A 25,416-nucleotide genomic window follows, 5' to 3' on the forward strand; every position below is an offset into this window, starting at 1 on the left:
GCAAAGAATGTTTGAGATGCCATTCTCCCTGCGCCTTACCCTCGCCTCCACCCTACCGGAAGCCCGCATCCATTCGTTCGTGGCCCTGGGGTTGGACGAAAGTCTACGGAGGGGGCGGGGCTGAGGAAGGGGGCGGGACTGGGAGAAGCCCCCAGTCTACTCTGCAGACTGAGGCCGCAGGGGCCGCTGGGGGCTCCTCCCAGGGCCTGTGCGCGTGCGTGCGCCCGAGGCTCGCCTTGGCCTTTAGGAGACCCAGAGGGGCGGCGGCGTTGGCGTTTAATAGGCGGGTGTGGTCACGGTTTCTTAGTTCCGGCGTGATTACCCACGCCGCCTCTTTCCGCCCGCTAGGCCAGAGACCTCCGTGGCTCCTGTCGGAACTGGCGCCTGGGTGTGAGTGAACAGAGTGCCGGCTGGGAGCTGTGCCCGCAGGTATCGCCGGGGTCAGCGGGCGACGAGGGCGCGGGTGCGCGGAATTGGGAATCCCGCTGGAGGGCGTCGGCTTGTGCGCAGTTAAGAGGATTCCGGCGCCGCGCCCCGCAGTCTCTGCGGGACCACCTGGAGGGGTCACCAGTGGCGGGGAAGGCGCGGGCTGCGGAAGGAAATCGGTGCGTGGGAGAGGAGGCCTGAGCAGCGTTTAGTGCAGCCCTCTCTTCCACTCTGTAACGGGGGCAATCTGCAGGCACTTGACCTGGGGAAAGTATCTTCATTAGTGGGTTCGGGAATGACTGGTATTGATTCCTCGTGGAAATACCAAGTGTGACTGGATCCATCAGCTGGAAAAGAAAATAAGGAAACCTTCATTGCAACTTGCCTTCTTTCCCAGTCATTCCTTGTTACTCCTCCAAACAGTTAAACTTCAAGGCGTCTTTCAAATTTCAGACGCTTCATTTGCAAACTGCTTTCTGCTCCTCTACCTGCGCTAATCTCCAAGGCTGTTTTCAACTCAAGCTTCTGCTCTACCTATGAGGTTTAAAACAACCCTCTTCACCGACAGATGCTACCTTGCCCACATAATTGGCCCCTGTTCCATTTTTCCTCAATGCTATAAAATCCTTTGAACCTGTGTCACCTGCTTGTTTAACGCCCCAGATTCCTGTCACCTGCGCCTTATTGAACCCTCCCTTCCAGTGGTAGTGGCTCACAGTTAACGCTTCATTCTGACTGCCACCATCGTCCTGAAAGATGTTTGTTAGTACTAGAGCTTAAACTTCAGTTCTTGACTTTGTTTATTCCCGTGTTCATCGCATACAGACCACTTAAGCTTCTCGCAGTCACAGTCGTACCTTGGACGTTCTGTCACCCAAACTGTTCCCTTTTTGAAATCGTAAATGCAAGCATGTCGTCCTGAACATCTCTGTCCTTCTAGCTCTATAATTATTGATACCGAGTAATTTATTAATTTATATACTTAACCTATAAATTCCTAGTATATTTTGTTGCTTTTTCTCACTTTGAGTTGAATGTTTATCTCATTATTGTTTAATTACATATGTCTTTGACATTGCCTAACAGTGGAGCTTGAACCGTGCTCTATAGATTTTGACGTCCATTGTTTTTGTCTTTTGAGGTGTATTTTAGAAACAAAGTTTAAATTTCAAATTAGTTGAGAATGTTTTTTGTGTCAAATTGTAGTTTTCATTCTAATGATAAATGTAGTCTGTTCACGGGTAGATACTTTTTATTTATTGAGTTTTTTTGTAGCCTCATACATAGTAGCTTTTGTAAACATTTTCATAAGTGCTTGAATAGAAACTACATTACATCACACTAAGCACATTTTTCATATCCACTATATTATTACTTAATTTTAGTTTGTTAAGGATTAAGGATTTAGTTTATCTGTTAAGGATATAGCTTATTTGCTAAGGATTTATTTGTTGTGTCCTTGTTGATTTCATCTTTTGTTTTCTGAGGATTTTGCCATAAACATATTCCAGTTACATTATTTGGTACATTTAATAAGTCGTATTTCATTATAAGTTGTACCTTCATTTAAAGTTTGCTTTTTGTCTACTTTAATACACTTGTGCTTTTTTTTTTTTTAAGTTTTTAATTATTTATTTTGAGAGAGAGTGAGAGGACACACAAGGGAGTGCTCCATGGAGGGGCAGAGAGGGAGAGAGACAGAAAATCCCAAGCAGGCCCCGCACCAGGGGTGTGGTCCCCGATGCAGGGCTTGAACTCACGAACTGTGAGATCATGATCTGAGCTGGAACCCAGTCAGAGGCTTAACCAACTGAGCCATCCAGGTGCCCTGTGGGCTTTTTAATTCATTTTATCCCTATGTATTGTTTACATTTGCTTGTTAGGTTTTTAATCCCTTTATTTGTAACTTTGCAGTTCTTTTGTTTTCCATGTCTCTTGAGTGTTTATATAGTGAAAATTTTTACCCAGTACATTTACCATTATAGTGGATATCCTTGTTATTCTTTCCACCTTTAATTTTTTAATTTTTGTGCTTCCTTGGTGTTTCGTTTTATTTTTTAACATTTTGCCTGTGAACTGCTCACCTCCCTCACCTCCAACCCTCACCCCTGCTTTCTCCCTTTATGTTAATTAAAAAAGTATCTGGGCATATAGTTTAGTCTTTTGCTGGGACTCCGTGATACCTCTTAAGCACTTTGAAACTTTCTTTTGTTTTTTAATGAACCTGTGCTTTCCTTAAGCTTTAGAGAAGGTTTGTGTTGGGTCTCAAATATTCTTCCTTCAGTTGATCCACTTTGCCCTGTGTCTGGCAGACATGTAAAGGGGTCCTAAGGAGCATATAAATGGTGTCAGTACATCTCTACCAGATGGAGAGTGGAGGGGGTGCTGGGTGGCTCAGTCAGTTAAGCGTTCGACTTCGGCTCAGGTCACGATCTCTGTGAGTTCAAGCCCCACATCGGGCTCTGTGCTGACAGCTCAGAGCCTGGAGCCTGCTTCGTATTCTGTGTCTCATTCTCTCTCTACCCCTCCCCCACTTGTGCTCTGTCTCTCAAAAATAAATAAAAATGTAAAAAAAAAAAAAATTTTACAAGATGGGGAGTGGAGAGAAACATAGTTTTAAGAAACAATGTAGAAAAGGCCACAACTTAGAATGTACTATGAGGTAACCACAGTGGAGGTGGAAACTGCCTATTTGTTTCATAAACAGTTCCAACAGAGTGTGGGAGTGAGAATCAAATAGAACATAGGAATCAAGTGTAACATCTATTTCAGTCATCTCCCTAACTTCCCATTTCCCTTCCCACTTATATAAAGAGGCAGTTCAGCTTCAGTGCCTTCCTCCCACAAAAAGTTCTTTCCTAAATAAATTGAATAAACCATCTGAGGAGAACTAAGGCTTTTAATGTGGGTGTTGACTTTTCAAAGTAAAACCTTACTTAACTGAATTTGAGAGTATAGTACAGAGAGTTCCCATACACCCCATCCCCATTTCCTCTATTAGTAACAAATTAATATGGTACATTTGTTACAGTCAGTGAAATATATATATTAACTGAAGTCCATACTTTATTCATACTTCTTTAATTTTTACCTAATGTCCTTCTTCTGATCAGGATCCCATCTGGGATGCCACAGTACATTTAGTTATCATATCTCCTGAGGCTCCTCTTGGCTGGGATAGTTTCTGAGACTTGTTTTTAATGACCTTTACAGATTTGAGGAGTACTGGTCAGGTATTTTATAGGAAGACCATCTATTAGAATTTGTCTGTTAGAATCCTTCTCATGATTAGACTGGTGTTATGGGTTTAGAGAAGGAAAATCAGAGACAAAGTGCTATTTCTACCACACCATCTCAAAGGTACATACTGTCAACATGACCTGTCATTATTGGTGTTAACTTTGATCACTTGTTGAGGTATATATTTTAGGTTTCTCCATTATAAATTTACTCTTTTTCCTTTTTCCTGTATATTCTTTTTTGTGAGAAATTCACTATGCAGAGTCCAAACTCCAGGGATAGAGAGTTCTGTACCTCCTAGAGGGCTGAATATCTACACAAATTATTTGGACTCTTCTGTATGGGGGATTTGTCTATTCTACCTCATTTATTGATTGAGTCAGTCATCTGTATTAATATAGCCTAGGGGCATTAATTTTATAGTTAGATTATTTATTACTAATATTGTTCCAGCTTTGGCCATTGGGAGCTCTTTCGCTTGGCTCCGGTGTGCTTTTGATGTGCCCCAGTAAATGTGTTTTTGTTTTTGAGCTTTTGTTTAGTTTCTAGTACTTCAAGATGCTCCACCTCTTCTTGTATATTTTTTTCTCCAGTTTTAAAATCAGCCATTTTTCCGTGGAGCCCTGGTTCCTTTTATTGAAGTATGGTATTAGAAACTGAAACCTGGGAGCTAAGTGTTATTGTTGGTCCTGGGATGTCCTTGCTTCTAGGCCAGCTCAGCTGACAGAGCTAGGAAATATATGCATGCATACTAATCCCTGTATATATAAATATCTATAAATATTTCTGTATGTAACCACCTTTATCTATATTAAGCTACACAGAAGTTCATATTGATATCTCCAACTCTAATTCATTACCACTTGAGCCATTCTAGCTTCTTTCCTTTGATTATCTGAAAACTCCTACTCAAACATTAAGAAAGCTGCTTCTCACAATCTGCAGTGCATGTACTTATTGTTCAATTCCGATATACATGCATAATGTGTCAGAATTGTTAATGTATATCTCCATAGGAAAGAACTTTATCAACTAGAGTACAGTGCTATTGTGTATTTTCTTTTGCCTTCAGTCTTACAGATTCCACTCATTTCCAAACTTGTTTTTTTTCTTCAGAAAGTCAGTACGTGTTCTAAAATGTTTTCTTGCCTTGACTTTTTTGAGCATTGTGCATTTTTCCTTCTGCACTCTCTTTTCATAGGCCTCTCTATATTGTTCTTTTGCTCCATATACTAATCTTTATTTGAATGTTGAATAATCTTTCAGGTAGACATTGCCAATAGATGAGGTCAGGAAATACTTTTGTGAACTAACTTTTGGCCAGTCTGTAAGATCTGCTAACAAGCAGACGTACACACGTATATATGAAAATCTACTGAGTGTTGTGTTTTGTTTTGTTTTTTAAGTGGTTATTATATGGTTGCAATAAGACATATGGAGGGGCGCCTGCGTGGCTCAGTCGGTTGAGTGTGCAACTTCAGCTTAGGTCATGATCTTGTGGTTCATGAGTTCAAGCCCCACATTGGGCTGGCAGCTGGCTGCTCTCAGCCTGGAGTCCGCTTTGGATCCTCTGTCCTCCTCTCTCTGCTCCTCCTGGGGTTGCGTGTGTGCGCGCACTCTCTTTCTCTAAATATTTTTTTAAAAAACACAATGGAAAGTATTGAAAATTGATATTTTGCCCATTGCTTCAGGCTTTTTTAAATTTAACCTTTGGCCCCTTATACCTATTTCTCCCACCTACCACCCTTCTCCTCTGGCAACTACCAATTTTGTTTTTTGTTATTGTTGTTTTTAAGGTTACACACATGAGAGAGATCATGCGGTATTTTGTCTGACTTTATTTCACTTAGCATATTGCCCTCAAGGTACATCCATTTGTTTCAAATGGTAAGATTTTAATTCTTTTTATGGCTGAATAATATTCCTATATGTATATACACACACATGCACATGCATGCACACAATTTCATTATCCATTGATCTGTTGATGGACACTTAGGTTATTTTCATGTCTTGGCTATTGTAAACAGTACTGCAATGAATATGAGGGTGCATATATCTTTTCCAGTTAGTGTTTTCATTTTTATTGGATAAATATCCAGAAATGGAATTGCTGGATCAGACAATAGTTCTATTTTAATTTTTTAAGGAATGTCCATACTGTTTTCCACAGTGGATTCACCGATTGACACTGCCACCAACAATGTACAAGGGTTTCCTTTTCTTCACATCCTAACACTTGGTATGTCTTCTCTTTTTGGAAATAATCCTTCAAAATGTGTGGGGTGATACTTCAGTGTGCTTTTGATTTGCATTTACCTGATGATTAATGCTGCTGAGCATTTTTCATGTATCTGCTGGCCATCTGTATGTCTTCTTTGGAAAAATGTTCAAATGTCTTCTCTGGAAAAATATTCAAATCTTCTGCCTATTTTCAAGTCTAATTTTCTTTTGTTATAAAGTTGTATGAATTCCTGATATACTTTGGATATTAATCTCTTACCAGATAAATGATTTGCAATGTCTGCAAATCAGTGTGATACATCACATTGAGAAAATGAATGATAAAAATCATATGATCATTTCAGTGGATGCAGAAAAAGCATTTGACAAAATTCAACATCCATTTATGATAAAAACTCTCAACAAAATGGGTATCGAGTGTTTATTATCTTACAAGAAGTGGATGAGAGTTCTTTTAATCACTGTAATTCAGTCAGATAGATATTATTATATCCATGTTACAATTGAGAAAATTCAGGTTTTGGTTAACTAATTTGCTTAATTTCATACATGTAGTTACTAGTACAGCTGCTATTTAACCTCCTGTCAGTATGACTCCAAAGTATGTACTCTTTGTCACTATGTATTTTCTATAGGAGGGATTTCTTTTTTTTTTTTTTTTTTAACGTTTTTATTTATTTTTGAGACAGAGAGAGACAGAGCATGAACGGGGGAGGGGCAGAGAGAGAGGGAGATACAGAGTCGGAAGCAGGCTCCAGGCTCTGAGCCATCAGCCCAGAGCCTGACGCGGGGCTCGAACTCACGGACAGCGAGATCGTGACCTGGCTGAAGTCGGACGCTTAACCGACTGCGCCACCCAGGCGCCCCTAGCAGGGATTTCTTTACCTTGGAATTAGTGACCTTTTAGGCTGGATAGTTCTTTGTTATTGAGCACAATCTTACGCATTGTAGGATGTTTAGCAGGATCCCTGGGCTTCTCTGACCCGATGCCAGTAAGAGCCCCCAGTTGTGATAATCAAAACTGTCTCCAGAATTGTCAGATTTCCCCTGGAAATTGCCCCTGAAAACCACTGGCTTAGAGGTATATAGTAAAAAATGAACCCTGACATGGAGGAGGGCACTTGTTGGGATGAGCACTGGGTGTTGTATGGAAACCAATTTGACAATAAATTATATTTTTAAAAACATGAACCCTGAAAGTTCAATTGCTTTCAGACTGGGAGAATTGTAAGTCAGGTAGAAAGCTGTATCTGAACTTCCCTGAATGTGATGATTCTCCTAATGGGGGAAGTTCTTTGGGGAACCCTGAGTGCTGTGCTCAGAGTTGTTAAAAAAAGACTCTGGCTCTTGTGGGAAGGCTTTAAGTCAATGTGCTTTCTGCACAACCTATGTAGATCTCTTGACTTGAGCTCTACTCTGTGAGGACTCCCACTGAAGAACAATGCCAGTTACTCGGCTAGCAAGCTGTGTTTTCTGTCCAGAGACCTTCTGAACAACTAGTGCCAAATATGGCCCATGGTAGTCATGTGAGTCTAAATGTTTAGCTGAGCCTATTACTTCCCTGGTGGACATTGCAGACTGGCTGATAATGAGTCCTAACAAGTGAAAACTTCTAATCATTTTAGTCTGGGAATGCACTCTTTTTTTAATTGAAGTAAAACTGGCCTGCAATGTTGTATTAGTTTCAGGTGGATAACATATTGATTCCACAGTTCCATATAGTACTTAAAATGCTCACTACAATAAGTGTAGTCACTGTTTGTCACCATACATTATTACAATATTATTGCCTATATTCCCTGTGCTGTACTTTTCATCTCCGTGACTTACTTATTTCAAAATGGAAGTTTGTACTTCCTAATCCCCTTTATTTTGCCGATCCCCACCACCCCCCCACCACCCACCTCCACTCTGGCAACCACCAGTTCTCTATATTTAAGAGTCTGTGTGATTTGTTTATTTGTTCATTTGTTTTGGTTTTTAGATTCCACATAAGTAAAATCATAAGGAATTCATTTTTGTTTGACTTATTTCACTTAGCATAATACCCTCTAGGTCCATCCATGTTGTTGCAAATAGCAAAATCACCTCCTTTTATGGCTAAGTAATATTCCATTTATATATATGTGTATGTGTATATACATATATATACACATACACACATATGTACACACACACACACTACATCTTTATCCATTCATCTATGGATGGACGCTTGGGTTGCTTCCATATATTGGCTATTGTAAATAATTCGGTAAACATAGGGGTGCATATATCTTTTCAAATTAGTGTTTTCATTTTCTTTGGCTAAATACCCAGTAGTGAAATTCCTGGATCATATGGTATTTCTATTTTTAATTTTTTGAGGAAACTCCTTACTGTTTTCCACAGTGATTGCAGCAATTGACATTCCCACCAACAGTGCATAAGGTTCCCTTTTCTCTACATTCATACCAACACTTGTTATTTCATGTTTTCTTGATATTAGCCATTTTCTGACAGGTGTGAAATGATACCCCCTTGTGGTTTTAATTTGCATTTCCTGATGATCATCTTTTCATGTACCTGTTGGCCATCTGTGTATCTTTTCTGGGAAAATGTCTGTTTAGGTTCTCTGCCTATTTTTTAATTGAATTATTTGTGTGTGTGTGTGTATATGTGTATGTTGAATTGTATAATTTCTTTATATATTTTGAATATTAACCCTTTATCAGTGATGTCATTTTCAAATATGTTCTCTCATTCAGTAGGTTGCTTTTTTATTTTGTTGATGGTTTCCTTTACTGTACAAAAGCTTTTTTATTTTGTTATAGTCCCAGTAGCTTATTTTTGTTTTTGTTTCTCTTGCCTAAGGAGACATATTCATAAATACATTGCTAAGGCTAATGTCCAAAAGATTAACTACCTCTGTTTCTTTTGGGAGTTTTATGGCTTCAGGTCTCATATTTAGATCTTTAATCCATGTTGAGTTTATTTTTTTATAGGATGTAAGAAAGTTGTCCAGTTTCATTCTTTTGCATGTAGCTGTCCAGTTTTCCAACACCATTTATTGAAAAGACTATCCTTTCCCCATTGTGTATTCTTGCCTGCTTTCTCATAGGCGAATTGAACATAGAGGTGTAGATTTGTTCCTTGGCTCTCTATCCATTGATCTGTGTGTCTGTTTTTGTATCATTAGAATGTACTTTCTGATTTACCCCCAACAATGAATGACTCCTATTTATTCTCCTTTTTTTTAAATTAATTAATTTTTTTTGAAAGATTGAGAGAGAACAGGAGTGGGGGAGGGGCAGAGAGAAGGAGACACAGAATCTGAAGTAGGCTCCGGGCTTTGAGCTGTCAGCACGGAGCCTGATGTGGGGCTCGAACCCACAAACCATGAGATCATGACCTGAGCCGAAGTCGGACTCTTAACCAACTGAGCCACCCAGGTGCCCCTATTCTCTTATTTTTTAAATAATTGTTTCTTAAGTTCTAGTGGTGTGTTCTGTTCTCATTTTATATAACCTTACTGATATTTATTGAGAATTTAGAAAGAGATTTTTTAGGCTTTTCTAGTATAAAGCCTTAATAACCTAAATATCCTTCTGAATATTTGTTTTGCTTAATTTTAAAGCAAAAATGTGTTGTCACCTGATACAGGAGAAACCTAATTGCAATTAAATTGTGAGTTTTTTGGGGCGTCTGGGTGGCGCAGTCGGTTAAGCGTCCGACTTCAGCCAGGTCACGATCTCGCGGTCTGTGAGTTCGAGCCCCGCGTCAGGCTCTGGGCTGATGGCTCAGAGCCTGGAGCCTGTTTCCGATTCTGTGTCTCCCTCTCTCTCTGCCCCTCCCCCGTTCATGCTCTGTCTCTCTCTGTCCCAAAGATAAATAAAACGTTGAAAAAAAAAAATTGTGAGTTTTTTTTTTTTTTTTAAAGGACTATTTCATTTATCACTTTTTGTGTGATGTCTGTGTATTTTCTTTTTGGTAGGTGATTGGGAAGGGACAGCATATTTTCTCGTTATAAGAAAGAAACAAGAATGGAAGTATAATCCATAATATTTATCTTATTGGACAATTTTAAGAATATTACTTGTATTTTATCTTTTGGCAATATGCTAAAACGTGTTCGTTAGATATAGGTCATATTGGTATCTTTTTTTCATTTCCTCAGGTACCAGAATGTTGGCTTTGTATCTGAAGCTCCTGGAACTTTTCTCTTATTGAGATAGATCTTGGTTCAAATCACATTGCATATATATAGTACACATGTGCTTCACCCAAGAATTATTAGAATCCTCTAGTAAAACAAATTGGAACTATAGTGGGAGTTCTATCTGGGAAGATGCAGCCTCTGAACAAGTTGATGGCTATCTCAAAACCTCAAAGCCTGACTCTACATGAACAAAGTGAGGCCCTGAAAGCACATGTGTCTTGGCAGCAGGAATCCATCCCAGTCATGGAAACATGTGACTCTGAGGCCTCTCGTCGAAAGTTCAGACATTTCCAGTATTTGGATGTGTCTGGACCTCATGAAGCCCTGTGCCAACTCTGGAAGCTCTGTCTTCAGTGGCTGAAACCAGAAGTTCATACAAAGCAACAGATCCTAGAGCTGTTGGTGCTGGAACAATTTCTGACAATTCTCCCTGAAGACATTAGGACTTGGGTGAATTTACAACATCCAAAGAACAGCAAGGAAGTGGTGACCCTCATAGAGGATGTGATTGGAATGCTTAAAGATGAAGGTAAGAATGTAAAGAGTTGGTGGTAGAATAGTTGACCCTTACTTGGAATCTGAAAAAAAAAAAAAAAAAAAAAAAAAAAAAGGAAAATTAGCTCATAGATACAAGAACAGATTGGTGGTTGCCAGAGGTGGGGTATGGGCCAAGTGGGTGGAGAGTCACAAGGTATAAAATATAACTCCCAAGTACAAAATAAATAAGTCATAGGGATATAATGTACAGCATAGTGACTATAGTTGATAATACTGTATTGCATATTTGGAAGCTGTTAAGAGATTAGATCTTAAGAGTTCTCATTATAAGAAAAAAAATTTATATATGGTGACTGATGTTAACCTGACTTCTTATGATCATTTTGCAATATATATAATTGAATCATGATGTTGTATACCTGAAGCTAATACAGTTAACCCTTGAACAACATGGGTTTGAACTGTGTGGGTCCAATTATACATGGATTTTTTTTTAATAAATACAGACAGTATTGTAAATGTATTTTTTCTTATGATTTTTTGAACATTTTTTTCTCTAGCTTACTTTATTATAAGAATACAGAATGTAATACATTCATAAAATATGCGTTACAGTGCTTATTGTTATGGCTCTGTCAGTGGTAAGCTGTTAGTAGTTAAAATTTGGGAGAATTAAAAGTTATACACAGATTTCCAACTGCTCAGGAGGTTGGTGCCCTGTGTTGTTCAAGGGTCAACTGTATGACATTATGTGTCAATTATACCTCAATTAAAAAGAAAAAAAAAATGAACCTTAAAAAGAAAAGTAATGGAGTCTTTCCATTTGAAAAGAAATTCCATTTTTCTGAAGCTAGAGGGTATCAAGGGCCAGATCATGAAGGACTTTATCAGGAGGCATGGATTTTATTCTGTAGGAAATAGAAAGCTTTCTAGCCTGCTTACCTGGCTTTTAGAGAATGAGATCTCACAGATTGGGTAGGGAAATCGATTCGATTTGCCTTTTAAAATATTTTGATACCCAGGCGCCTGGGTGGCTCAGTTGTTTAAGCATCCAGCTCTTGATTTCGGCTCAGGTTATGATCTCACTGTTTGTGGGATCAAGCTCAGCGTCAGGCTTCACATTGAGTGTATGGAGCCTGCTTGGAATTTCCTCTCTCTCTCTCTCTCTCTCTCTCTCAAAATAAATAAACTTAAAAATTTTGATATCAGTATTGAGGGAGTGGTTGGCAGACTATGGCCCAAACGCCAATATTTTTGGAGGTAGTTTTTTTGGAACACAGCCACGCCCACTTATTTACATTTTGGCCACAGTTGTTTTCATACTATGACCAGGGTTGATTAGGTATAGCAGAGAAACTATTGCCTGCAAAACCCAAAATATTTACTATCTGGCTCTTTAAATAAGATGTTGATAAACTTTTTCTGTAAAGGACATGAGGGCTCTGAAAACTGGAAAATCTGTTAAGATAGATGAAGTGTTAAAGAAGGGAGCATTGAGGGGCACCTGGGTGGCTCAGTTGGTTAAGCATCCGACTTCGGCTCAGGTCATGACCTCATGGTTTGTGAGTTCGAGCCCCTCATCAGGCTCTGTGCTGACAGCTCAGGGCCTGGATCCTGCTTCAGATTCTGTGTCTCCCTCGCTCTCTGCCCCTCCCTCACTCACGCTCTTTCTCTGTCAAAAATAAATAAACATTAAAAAAAAAAAAAGAATGAGGGAGCATTGGGAAAACAGGAGTTTGAACCTAAAGGAATTATGGGCTGAATATAAGGGGTGAATGAGATAAGATTTGATGTAAATGTCCGTGCTCAGCCTTACATGAATGGAGCATAAGTAGCAGATTTTATGGGAGGGGATTTATACAGTAATTATGTGGCATGTTGAATTTGAGGTCTCTATGGGCCATACACAATGAATAAACTAATACATAGTTAACAGTGTGGCTTTGGTGTTCAGAAAGAGAAGATTTGGAAACTTACAGGTATGAATTGAAGTAGGAGAAATACATTTCCTTGGGGAACATCAATATTTAAGAGTCACCATAGATCTAACTACCCATTACAGGAAATACAAAGGAGAGGGGAACATTTTAAATTATACCATGGGAATGCCATTAGTAAAATCTAAACTCTGAGAAACTACAAGGCAATCTAGTTTCTAGAACAAAATAATTTTAAGGGAGAAGTAGGGGTATGGAAGAGGGATTTAGAAATTAAAAGAAATGTAAAAGATGTATAACCAGTCATATGAATGTGTGGACCTTATAAGTCATGAGGTAATTGATTAGATATTTGATAAAGAATTATTGAGTGGGGACAGTGATGATATCATTATTGTTGGTATCCAGTAGTCCTTATTTGAAAAAGAAATAACGGATTAAACAGAAGAAGAAAAGCCAGGTAAGCAGGCTAGAAAACAGTAATCTAGGACATCAGAGAACCAGGAAATATTAGTATCTTGAGCTAAGAAAGGAGAAATCTTCAGGAAGTGAGTGTTAATAATGGTGCAGCGAAAAAGTTGTATTAAGATGAGTTTTGAGGGGCACCTGGGTGGCTCAGTCAGTTGAGTGTCTGACTTCGGCTCAGATCATGATCTCACAGCTCATGAGTTTGAGCCCCACATCAGGCTCTGTGCTGACAGCTCAGAGCCTGGAGCCTACTTCATATTCTGGGTCTCTCTCCTTCTCTGCCCCTCTGCCACTCATGCTGTCTCTCTCTGTCCCTCAAAAATAAAAATAAACATTAAAAAATTTTTTTAAGTGAGTGTTGAAAGTAATTTACTGAAATTGTTGATTATGAAGTTATTGTTAAGCTTTAGAACAGTTTCAGAGAAGGAGTTGAGGTGGTACTTATGTGTAGTTAGTTTTATTTTTCTACTACTACTACTTTTCTACTACTACTTTTTCTACTACTACTACTTTTTCTACTACTATTTTTCTACTACTGCCATAACAAATGACCACAAACTTAGTGACTTAAAACAATGCAAATGTATTATCCTACAGGTCTATAGATGAGTAGTCTAATAACATGGGTCTCCCTGGGCTAAAATCAAGGCATTGGTAGGACTGCATTCCTTTCTGGGCCTCATGATTTTCTACCCCCATCTTGAAAGCTGTCAGTGGAGAGTCATGTCCCTTTTTTTATTTTTAATTTTTTTAAATATTTATTTTTGAGACAGAGTGTGCACAAGCAAGGGAGGGTCAGAGAGAAAGGGAGGCAGAGAATCCAAAGCAGGCTTCACACTGTCAGCACAAAGCCCAACACAGGGCTCACATGCACGAACCGCAAAACCATGACCCGGGCTGAAGTCAGATGCTCAACGGAGGGAGCCACTCAGGCTCCCCTGAGCCATGTCCTTTCCAACTGCCTTCTCTTACCCTCCATTCTGTTGTCACAGTACATGCACTTGCTTAATTATGCATGTTTGCACTCTCTCTCATTTTCACTGACCATAGCTGGGAAACCTTCTCTTCTCTGTTTTTTAGGATTCATGTGATTAGATTATGATCACCCAAATAATCCAGGATGATTCCTCATCTCAGGGTCCTTAACTTTGATCATATCTGCTGAGTCCCTTTTGCCAATGTATTCAAGGATTAGGGATGTAGGTATCTCTGGCGTCTGTTATTCTCCCTATCACATGCCCCCCCCCCCACCAAAAAAAAAAAAAAAAAAAAAAAGAATGGATGGATGAGGTATGAATGTCAAAATGACTATAGGCAATTCTTTCTTTTTAAATCTTTTTTAATGTTTATTTTTGAGAGAGAGAGAGAGAGAGACAGAGCATGAGTGGGGAAGGGGCAGAGAGAGACAGAGACACAGAATCCAAAGCAGGCTCAAGAGTTTCAGCACAGAGCCCAGCTTACGGCTTGAACTCACAAACCACAAGATCGTGACCTGAGCCAGTCAATTGCTCAACCAACTGAGCCACCCAGGTGCCCCTAGAAAATTCTTGAAGTTTAATTGAGAAGGAAAGGACAGGTTGCTGGGTAATAGAGGACTGAGAAAGGTTTTTAGTTTCTGTCTTGGCTCTCTGAAGAACCCACCCAAAGGGCTTGCCCTTATTTTATCTGACTCAGAACTGTCCCAGGCCTGAGGTGGCCACCTAGGGGTCATTTGTCAAAGCATTTAATGGGAAAGCTGGGGTATGAGATGCTTTGGGGAATAAAGGATTTGAAAAGTTTCTGTGTATCCCTAGAGATTTAGAAGGCTGGGCACATGTTCAGAAACACCTGATATGGCCTTAACTCTCACCTCTGACTGGCCTTCAGGCTTTGCATAAGCAGGAACTAAAGGTGAAGGTAAAGTTGAAAAAAATTATCTGGCTAAGTGGTGAAGGCATGCCTCAACACATGCAGCACATCTGCAAAGACTAGGAAATGGGTTTTTGTTTGATTTGGTTTGGTTCCAGGTATTTAAGGAAATCTATGTGGAATCACTAGCTGACCACTAAGCTAAGGGAACAGACTTAAGTGGGCACACACAACAAAGAATATAGACTTTACAAATCAGTTCAAAAAAGTAATTAAGTGAGCAAGAACTGCAACAATCAAGCCCCAAATATATGAAGCAAAAACTGACAGAAAGGAAGGGAGAAAGAGATCAAGAATACTAGTTGGAGACTTTAGCACCCCACTTTCATTAGTGGATAGAACAACTAGAAAAAAGACAAAAAAGGAAATAGAAGACTTGAACAATGCTATAAACTAAAGTAGCACTCTACCCAATAGTGGCAGTATGTACATTCTTCTCGAGTCCACATGGAACATTCTCCAAGATAGACCACATGTTAGGCCAAAACAAGTCACAATTAATAGAAACATTTAAATCCTACAAAGTATCTTTTCTGACCACAGTAGGATGGAATTAGAAATCAATAACAGAAGGATATCTGGAAAATTCACAAGTATGTAGAAATTAAAATTAGAAAGATTAAAAAGAGATAAATGAACTAGAGAACAGAAAAACAATAGAACCAATGAAACCATAAGTGGGTCATTTGAAAAGAATAGCAATATTGACAAAGGCTTAGCTACACAAGAAAAGTATGAAGAATGAGATAACTAAAATCAGGAATAAAAGTAGGCACATCTCCACTGACCTTGCATAAATCAAAAGGATTATAAGAAAATACTATGAACAATTATATACCAAAAAATTAATTTAGATTAAGTAGAAAAATTCCAAAAACACACAAACTGCCAAAACTGATTCAAGAAGAAATAGAAAATCTGAACTCCTCTTTAACAACAGAAAAGATAGAATCAGTAATCAAAAAAATTTTAACAAAACCCAAGGACTAGATGGCTTCACTGGTGAATTCTATCAAAAATTTAAGGAATTAGGGGCGCCTGAGTGGCTCAGTCGGTTAAGCGTCCGACTTCGGCTCAGGTCACGATCTTGCGGTCCATGAGTTTGAGCCCCGCGTCGGGCTCTGTGCTGACAGCTCAGAGCCTGGAGCCTGTTTCAGATTCTGTGTCTCCCTCTCTCTCTGACCCTCCCCCGTTCATGCTCTGTCTCTCTCTGTCTCAAAAATAAATAAACGTTAAAAATTTAAGGAATTAACACCAATCTTTCTCACACTTAAAAAAAAATTTTTTTTAATGTTTGTTTATTTTTGAGACAGAGACTGAGTGCAAGTGGGGGCGGGGCAGAGAGAGAGAGACGGGGGGGGGGGGAGAGAGAGAGAGAGAGAGAGAGAGAGAGAGAGAGAATCTGAAGCTGGCTCCAGGCTCTGACCTGTCAGCACAGGACCCGTTTCTCACACTTTTTAAAAAAATAGGGGAGGAAGGAATACTTCCTACCTTATTCTATGATGAGTTTAACTTGATGCCAAAGACAGACAAAGCTATCACAAAACTAGCAAAGCAAACCCAGCATCATATTAAGAAGATTATACACCATGACCAAGTGGTATTTATCCCAGGAATATAGGATGGTTCAACATATGAAAATCAACATTATACACCATACAGAATTAAGGGGAAGCAATTGCACTATTAAGTATTTATCCAAAGGATATAAAAATGCTGATTCGAAGGTGCACATGCAGCACAATGTTTATAGCAGCACAATCAGCAATAGACAAATGGAAAGAGCCCAAATGTCCATGGACTGATGAATGGCTAAAGAAGAGGTGGTATATGTATTGTGTGTATATATTTATATACATATATATTTATACATTACTTCTATAAATACATACATACACACACACACCTATATACACAATACAGTATTACTCGGCTATCAAAAAGAATGAAATCTTGCCATTTGCAACGATGTGAATGGAAATAGAGTGTATTGTGCTAAGTGAAATAAGTCAGAGAAAGACAAATACCACATAATGTCACTCATGTGGAATTTAAGAAACAAAGCAGATGAACATAAGGGAAGGGAAGGAAAACAAGGTAAAAACAGAGGGAGGCAAACCATAAGAGATCTTAACTATAGAGAACAAACCGAGAGCTGCTGGAGGGGCAGTGGGTGGAGGGATGGGCTAAATGGATGATGGGCATTAAGGAGGGCACTTGTGATGAGCACTGGGTGTTATATGTAACTGATGAATCTTTAAATTCTGAAACCAAAAAAACCAATAGAATTAAGAGGAAAACTCACAAGATCATCTCGACACATAAAAAGCATTTGACAAAATCCAATGCCTTTTCATGATAAAAGTATTCAACAGACTCGGAGTAGAAGGGAATTCCTTCTACCTGATAAAGGACATCTGTGGAAAACTACAGCAAACATCACACTTAATGGTTAAAGACTTAAAACTTTGCCCTGGGATAAGGAACAAGACAAGGATGCCCACTCTTGCCAGTTCTTTTCAACATTATACTGGAGGTACTAGCCAGTGCAACTAAACAAGAAAAAGGAATAAAAGGCATCCTAATTGAAAAAGAAGTAAAACTATCTTTACTGTCAGTTGATCTGTTCTTATGCAGTTGACCCTTGAACAGCACAGGTTTGAACTGCATGAGTCTACTTATATGTGACTTTTTTTTTTTTAAGATTTCACAGCTAACGCCATAAGGCATTTATTTACAACTGTCCACACTAGTCTCCACAGGTCAAATGGAAGACAAATAGTTCAGAGGTCACACCTACTATCCTCCAAGTACCCAGAGATGTCTTCAGAGCCTGTCAGCAGCCCTTGGGATCCCCAGGACTGGATTACCTGTCAAATTTTTTCATTAAAAAATAATTTTAGGGGTGCCTGGGTGGCTCAGTCAGTTAAGCATCTGGTTTTTGATTTTGGCTCAGGTCATGATCTCACAGTTTGTGAAATTAAGCCCTGCATTAGGCTCCACACTGACAGTACAGATCCTGCTTGGGATTCTCTTTCTCCCTTGCTTTCTGCCCCTCCCTGCTCATTCTCTATCTCTCTTAAAAAAGTAAATAAACTTTAAAAAATAAAATACATTTAAAAAATAAAAAATAGGGGCACCTGGGTGGCTCAGTTGGTTGAGCATCTGACTTTGGTTCAGGTCAGGATCTTGCGGTTCATGGGTTCGTGCCCCATGTCGGGCTTTGCGCTGACCGCATAGAGCCTGCTTTGAATTCTACAGTCTCCCTCTCTCTCTGCCCCTCCCCAACTAGCACTCAATCTCAAAACAAACGTTAAAAAATTTTTTTTAAATAAAAAAAAAAATATAACATCTGAGCTCTTACCTTTAGAGATTCTGATTGCTTATAGTGCCTGATGTCATTATTTTTCCAAAGTTTTAAAGATGATTTTTATGAATAGCATGCTAAAACTACTACTGTAAATCAATAAATGTTTCTCCGGGGGAAATCTGTCTCCATAATGTTTTCCTTCATCTTCCTCAGAGACACCCTGCAAGGATTCTGTCCCGCTCCAGAAGGGGAGCATCAAGGAGAAAATGGAAGCTGACTCACTGACTAGCAATTCCCAGGTGAATTAGAATTCTGCTCTCTACTGAAATGACCTGCATTTTCTTTTTGGTTTTTGAACTTTTGCCAAACATAGGTCCATATAAGGACATAAGACTATTACTTCTTCCATAGGACATTGGATCTATTTTATTTCCGTTGGTGATACACTCTTCGGAAAATATTGAATCTTTGTATTTTTCTGTGCATGTGTTCCCTCAGGATTGTAGATGATAATTTAAACCAGAGAAATAGAGCCTACCCAGAGAATGTTTAGAATTGAAAGTGAAGGGAGCCAAGGGCAGAATGCTGAGTAATGTCATTTAATAGGCAGGAGCAGAAGAAACCTCAAACGATGCTGAAATGAAAGAACCAGAGTGGTAGAGAAAAACCAAGAAGATATAATGTCAGTGAAAGCCAAGGATGAGAAATTTCAAGGATAAATCCTTTAAAATTTCAGGAAAATTCAGCTTGAGTAGTGCCCGTTCACTTACCATCACGGAGGTACCAGGCATGGGAATAGAAACCAGGTTGCGGAGGGTTGAGGAAAGTAGGTGAGGAAGTAGGCAAAACTAACCTAGATAATTTACTCACAAGGTCCTCTGATATCTTAGAGACATCTGGCTTTGAGGTAGAGGAAGGGAAAAGATTTGTGTATCTCATTGTGATTAAATGTGCCCGTCATGACAAGGTTGAGAATGCTGGAGAGGGAAACGCAGCAGTTGATGGTGTGAAGGCCCTTGTAACAAATATTGACACAGTGCCTAACATGCCACTTGTCCAAGGGCTGGTTATGTGATGGTAAACGAAAGGAGATCCCTGCCTTTGCAGAAATGACAGTAGAGGTAGACAGGCAAGCACAAGCAAATAAGATAATTGCAGATAGTAATAATTACAAAGAAAAGAAAGAAGCATAATGCAGTAGACACTGACTAGGAGGGTGGCTACTTTGGGTAATCAGGAAAGGGCTGGGCTGGGAGACCTGAATGATAAGGAGTTAGCAGGCTATATTTCTCGAGAGGAAATGCCCTAACTTTTCTGCTAGCAGAGTCTCCGTCTTCATTACAATTCCTGTCAATCTAGCTGAAACTCTTTCTTTCTCTTCTGAATTCCTTTTATGTCAAGTATTTTTACTCTTCAGTAATTTTTTGTTCCATAGTTATTCCAACTGTCTTTTTCTCCTCAACCAAAATGAGGAGAAAAAACTGCTCTTGATTTTCCTTTTGCAGGTACCAAGTTGATAGGCCTCTAATATAACCTGTTTGTCAAAACTTACAACCCCAAACATTTTCATCAATTTCTTACATATTCTAGGCACCTACACTATTCTTTCCAAATTCATTTCTTCTCTAGTAATATTTTTGGGGCTGACCTTTGATTAAAAAGAAACTTAATATTTTAGGAACCAATATCATTCAAAGATGTGATTGTGGAATTCAGCAAGGAAGAGTGGGGACAACTGGACCCTGCTGTAAAGAACCTGTACAGGGACGTGATGCTGGAGAACTATAGGAACCTGAATTCATTGCATCAAGGTGACTTCTGTGTGTTTACCTATGCTGCCCATCAGTAGTTTCTTTATTTGCTGCTAAAAAGCTATAGGACTACTACAGTAGGTAGGGACACTTGGGTTTGGGTTCAGGTTTCCTAATGTCCTATGGGCACAATAGCAGATTTTCCTGCTGTATCTGAGGGAGAGTCTTTTCTAATATAGAGCTAGAAATACACAAGTCTGTGGTGACCCCTGGGCTTATCTTTCAGCAACTCTTAGACTACTACATAGGGATGGAATTCTCTTCCCTATAAAAATGTCTGAAGTGTCATGTTTGTTTGTTTGTTTGTTGTTGTTTTTTCATGTTCCCCATGAAAAGAACATGTATTTTCCAAACCAGCTGAGCTCTCTGAGTTGGAAGGTAAGGACAGAAGATGGATAATAGAGCAAGAAATCCCAAGCACATCTTTTTTTGGTGAGAACCAGGCAGATATGAGGCATTTGTAAGAATCTTCTGTTTGTTAAACACACAGTGAGGTTAACAGCCTTTGAGTTAAGAGTTGGGGAGGTGATGATAAAACCGCAGAAGCTTTGAAGGAAAAAAGTCATCATTGCTTTTCATTCACAGATTCGATTTCTTAAGTGGGTAATTGGAGGAATGTTGCAGGTGAGGAACGCAGACACTTAAAGCTCTGTGGCCTGGAGCAACCCATCTGCCAGTTTCCTCATCTGTAACACTGAGTTAATAACAGTATTTATCTCCACGTTCCTGTGAGGACTACATGAGTTGATATGTGTGGCACACTTCGAGCAGTGCCTGGAGCATGGGAAGTGCTAGGTAAACAAACATTAGACAACCTAACATTAAGTAGTATTCTTTCAAAGAAAACAAAAAGCTCTGCTTTATGCAAGAGTGACTTTAGTAATCTTCCAGTTTTCCTTCTTTTACTATAGAACTTCTTGTGCCCTAACTTTCTACCTTCATCATAATCTCTTTATTCTTACTAACATTTTATTTGTGGGAGATTATCAATTATTGTGTGCTTATGATAAATTTTAGTATATATAGAAAAGTATGAAGAATAGAACTCACCCATGACCTCATTACCCCGAGCTATGCAATATTAACATTTTTTTTTTAATTTATTAGGCTTTTTTCTTTGCAATGATGTGTCTCTGTGGCTTATGAAGATTTCTTTTTTTCCAAAATGGGATCATCAGGAATATGTTGTTTTCTATTCTGTTCTTCTCACCTAATATGATACCAAGGGCAATTACGTGTTATCACTAGTCTGTGGAAATGGGGCTTCACATGTAATGGTCCATCATATACAAGTATCATAATATGTTTAACCATTCCCCCCAGCCATTGGACATTCAGGTTGTTGCCCAGTTTTCAGGCGTGTCTGATAAGTTCCATAGGATATGCCTTATTAGAAGAGAAACTTCAGCATCAAAGGACATGAATATATTTAAAGGTCTTGTTACTTTGTGCCATATTGTCTACAGAAAGGTTATACCAATCATACTCACTAATTATCTATTAGCGCCCTAGCACGCTATTGTTTACCTGAAATCTTTATTAATTTGATACTCAGATTACTCAATTTCGTCCTTTCTAAGGTAAATTCCCTTGCCCATCCCCCCTGCCATTTTCCTTTGGACCCCATTTCTCCCTGTCTTCTTTCACTTACATTTTCACCATTTCTGCCTCTCATTAGCTAGTCCTCCCATTAGCTTTTTTTAAAATTTATTTTTATGTTTGTTTTTTTTAATTTAAAAATTTTTTATTTTAGAGAGCACACAGGAGTTGGGGAGAGAAAGAATCTTAGGCAGGCTCCATGCTCAGCACAGGGGCAACGTGGATATCTTGGGATATCTCAAGACCTTGGGATTATGACCTGAGGTGAAATCAAGAGTTACATGCTCACCGTCTGAGCCACCCAGGCACCCCTCTCCATTTAGCTTTTTAACATTTTTAGGTCATTACTGATTTTAAAAAATTGTTCTTTCAACCTCTCTATCACTCACCTCTTTATAGCAAACTTCTCAAGATATTTTATACTTTTCTCATTTCCTCACCTTTTAGTCCTCGGTGCATTTCACTTGTCTCTTATTCCAAATATCCATCTGAAACAGTTCTTACTGAGGTCATAGATGACTTTCTTGTAGCTAAATCCAGTGGATATGTTTTCGTTCCTCGTTTCACTGATTTCTCCAAAGCAAGTGACAGTATTATCTGCTCTTCTTTCTTAAAACACTCGTAAGTTCTTGGAATACTTCTGATTTTCCTCCTCTCTTTCTGGTTATTCTCTCTCTGCCTATTGCAGACTAATCTTTCTCTAGCTCTCTAATAAATTCCAGCGTTTCTCAAGATTTGGTCTCATTTTGTCTTGTTTTCTTACTCTGTATTTTCTTCCTGAGGTTATCACATCCACAACTGCACCTTCACTTACCACACATGTATAGGTGACTTACAAATTTGTATCCCCAGCCCAGGCTTCTTTTCTGAAGGATATGACATTTCTCTTGGCTGTCGTAAAGATAACTTCAGTTCCATAAAACCAAAGTCATAACTTTTCCTTTCCAATCTTTTTCTATTCCCTGAGTAAACAGCACTGCCATTCATCCTGTTACACAAGTATAGAGTATTATCCTTGACACAACTTCTCCTTCCTTCACCTCTCTAGTACTTGGGGTGTGTGTGTGTGTGTGTGTGTTTATCTTTCTAAATGTCCCTTGAATGTCTCCACTTCTCTCTATACGTAGTGCCTCTACTGTAGTCCATGTAGTCCATCATCATCTCTCATCTCATTCTCCTGTTCTTTGCCTAGTTGACTCCTAGTCTTCTCTCAGATCTTATTTTCACATTTTCTACTAGTTAGTTTTTTCTGTTACATACTCCCATAGCACCATAATCTTCTCTTTTTATCATTTGTCACAATTATATTTTACTTGTATCTGTATAGGTCATTGTCTCCCACATTAAGCTTTATGTTCCTTGAGGGTAGGGACCATGTCCCTTTTTGCCCTACCTTTGTATCTCAAGCTTTTGCACATATATAGGACCAAAGGGGAAAAAAATGGATAGATAGATGTGTATTGGATTATGAAAAAGCTGAAAATTATTTTATTTGTTTTGGTCACTTGTGATTCAGCAAATGGTTTTATGTCCATTATCTATTAAGGATTTAGAGGTTTTTAATAATATATAATAAAATTTATGTAAATTCTCACTATTGATCATAGTTACGACAAATGAGATCTTGCAGGTTTTTTATTATTTTATTTATGGTGTCTGCATACATATTTTTAAAATTTATGTTATCACATATCTTTCCCCCAGTGCTTTATATCTGTTAGTTTTATGCATAAGAATTTTTCCATCCCCAAATTAGAAACATATTTCCTGATTTTATTCTGACTTCATCTATTTCATCATTTAAATATAATACTTCAGTCAATCTGGAATTTGCCTCTGTAAATGTCATTTATTTTCCAAAACCGTTAATGGATTATAGTGATTTAAAGGTGGCTACGGAATCTTTGTCGCTCTCTTCATCAAGATGTAGACTTTGTACACCTGAAACTAATGTAACATTGTGTGTCACCTATACTTCAATTAAACAAACAAACAAACAAACAAAAAAATGCAGACTGTTTCTCTTCCCTTTGAATCTCAGCTGGCACTGAACTACTTAATCAATAAAATGCTGCAGAAGTGACATTGCCAGTTATGGGTCTAGCCTGTAATAGGACTCCACTTGTTTCTCTTGGAAGTTAGCAGCCACTGCTTCAACCTGTTGAATGTTGACCTGAAATATGTAACTAATGAACAAAAAGACCAAAAAACGAGAAATTTAATTAGTAGAAAAGAGGGAAAAAAGGCTATTATTTGTAAATGGTAACTTTCTACCTAGAAATCCAAGAAACTCATTGTCAAAACTACTATATCTGTTAAGAGTTTTATAAGGTGGCTAGATGTAAAATAAAAATATTGGTAATTTTCCTATGTGTTAGAACTAAGTGATTTGAAAATAACAAAATACATGAAAGTTATTTTAAAAATGGGAATAATAGAGTTATATGAAAAATGAGTTATAGAAATATGAGGCGAACATCACAAACTTGCTTAGAGAAATACATTTAGGAATTTTGCCATTCAGTAAGTGCTACTGGAACAGTTAACTGTTTCAGTTACCTATTGTTTCTAAAAACTTACCTCCAAACTTACTGACTTTAAACAGCAATCATTTTATTAATCCTCACAGTTTTGTGAGTTGACTTAGGAGTTCTCAGGATCTATATGATATTGGCTGAAGATACAGTGTTCTGCTGGGATGGAATGATCAAAATGGCTCATCACATGGCTGGAAGTTGAGGCTGGTTGTCACAGAGAACTTAGCTGGCCCCATGGACCAGAGTACCTCCATGTGGCCTCTTCTTGAGGCATGGGCTTCTCATAGCATGCCAACCAGGTTCTGAGAGGGAGTATCCTGAGAGGAATTGGAAATTGTCATCTCCTAAAGGCCAGGCCCAGAAGTGGCATAGTATCACTTTTACCACATTCTGTAGGCTAAGCAGTCACAAAAGGAGCCCATTTTCAAGGGGAAGAAAAATTAACTCCATTGCTCTATAGGAGAGTGTAAAAGAATGTGCATCCATTTTTTTTTGAGGTATAGTTAAAATATGGTGTTATGTTAGTTGTAGGTGCATAACATAATGATTCATTCATTCGTTCCATTACTCATCGCTCATCATGATAATATACTCTTAATCCCCTTAACTGTTTCACCCATTTCCTCACACACCTCCCTTCTGGTAACCATCAGTTCATTATATTTAAGACTCTTTTTTGTTGTTGTTGTTTGTTTTTCTTTTTTCCTTTGTTTCTTAAATCCCACATATGAGTGAAATCATAAAGGTATTTGCCTTTCTTTGACTTATTTCACTTATCCATGATACCTGTTAGATCCATTCATGTTGTTGCAAATGGCAAGATTTCATTCTTTTTTATAACTGAGTGGTATTCAATTGTGTGTACATACCACATCTTTTTTATCCATTCCTCTATGAATGGACATTTTGGTTGCTTCTATATCTTGGCTATTATCAACAATCCTGTAGTAAACATAGGGTGCATATATCTTTCTGAATTAGTGCTTTCATTTTCTTAAGCTAAATAACCAGTAGTGGAATTACTGGATCATATGGTATTTCTATTTTTAATTTTTTGAGGAACCTCCATCCTGTTTTCCACAGTGGCTACACCAGCTTGTATTCCCCCAAAATGTGTTCCTTTTTCTACACATCCTTGCCAACACTGTTATTTTCTGTGTTTCTGATTTTAACCATTCTGCCTAGTGCGAGCTGATGTCTCATTGTGGTTTTGATTTACATTTCTCTGATGATGAGTGAC

The 25,416-nt window shown here is 38.5% G+C and overlaps 1 protein-coding gene across 2 annotated transcripts in view; it reads left to right on the forward strand.

Annotated features, from left to right (window-relative positions):
- ZNF215 (zinc finger protein 215) overlaps positions 1–25,416 on the forward strand; it is a 37,465-nt gene continuing 12,049 nt past the window's right edge. Inside the window, exons 1-5 of one of the 2 annotated variants that reach the window (XM_045484352.1) lie at positions 1–429; positions 10,067–10,637; positions 18,443–18,528; positions 19,908–20,040; positions 20,377–20,472. In XM_045484352.1, the coding sequence (XP_045340308.1) occupies positions 10,238–10,637; positions 18,443–18,528; positions 19,908–20,040; positions 20,377–20,472 (715 nt within the window). In that variant the 5' untranslated portion in view covers positions 1–429; positions 10,067–10,237. The remainder of the gene's footprint in view (positions 430–10,066; positions 10,638–18,442; positions 18,529–19,907; positions 20,041–20,376; positions 20,473–25,416) is intronic. The other variant, XM_045484351.1, reaches the window with a different exon arrangement.

Source organism: Leopardus geoffroyi, chromosome D1 (assembly GCF_018350155.1).
Source record: "Leopardus geoffroyi isolate Oge1 chromosome D1, O.geoffroyi_Oge1_pat1.0, whole genome shotgun sequence".
Lineage (NCBI taxonomy): Eukaryota > Metazoa > Chordata > Mammalia > Carnivora > Felidae > Leopardus > Leopardus geoffroyi.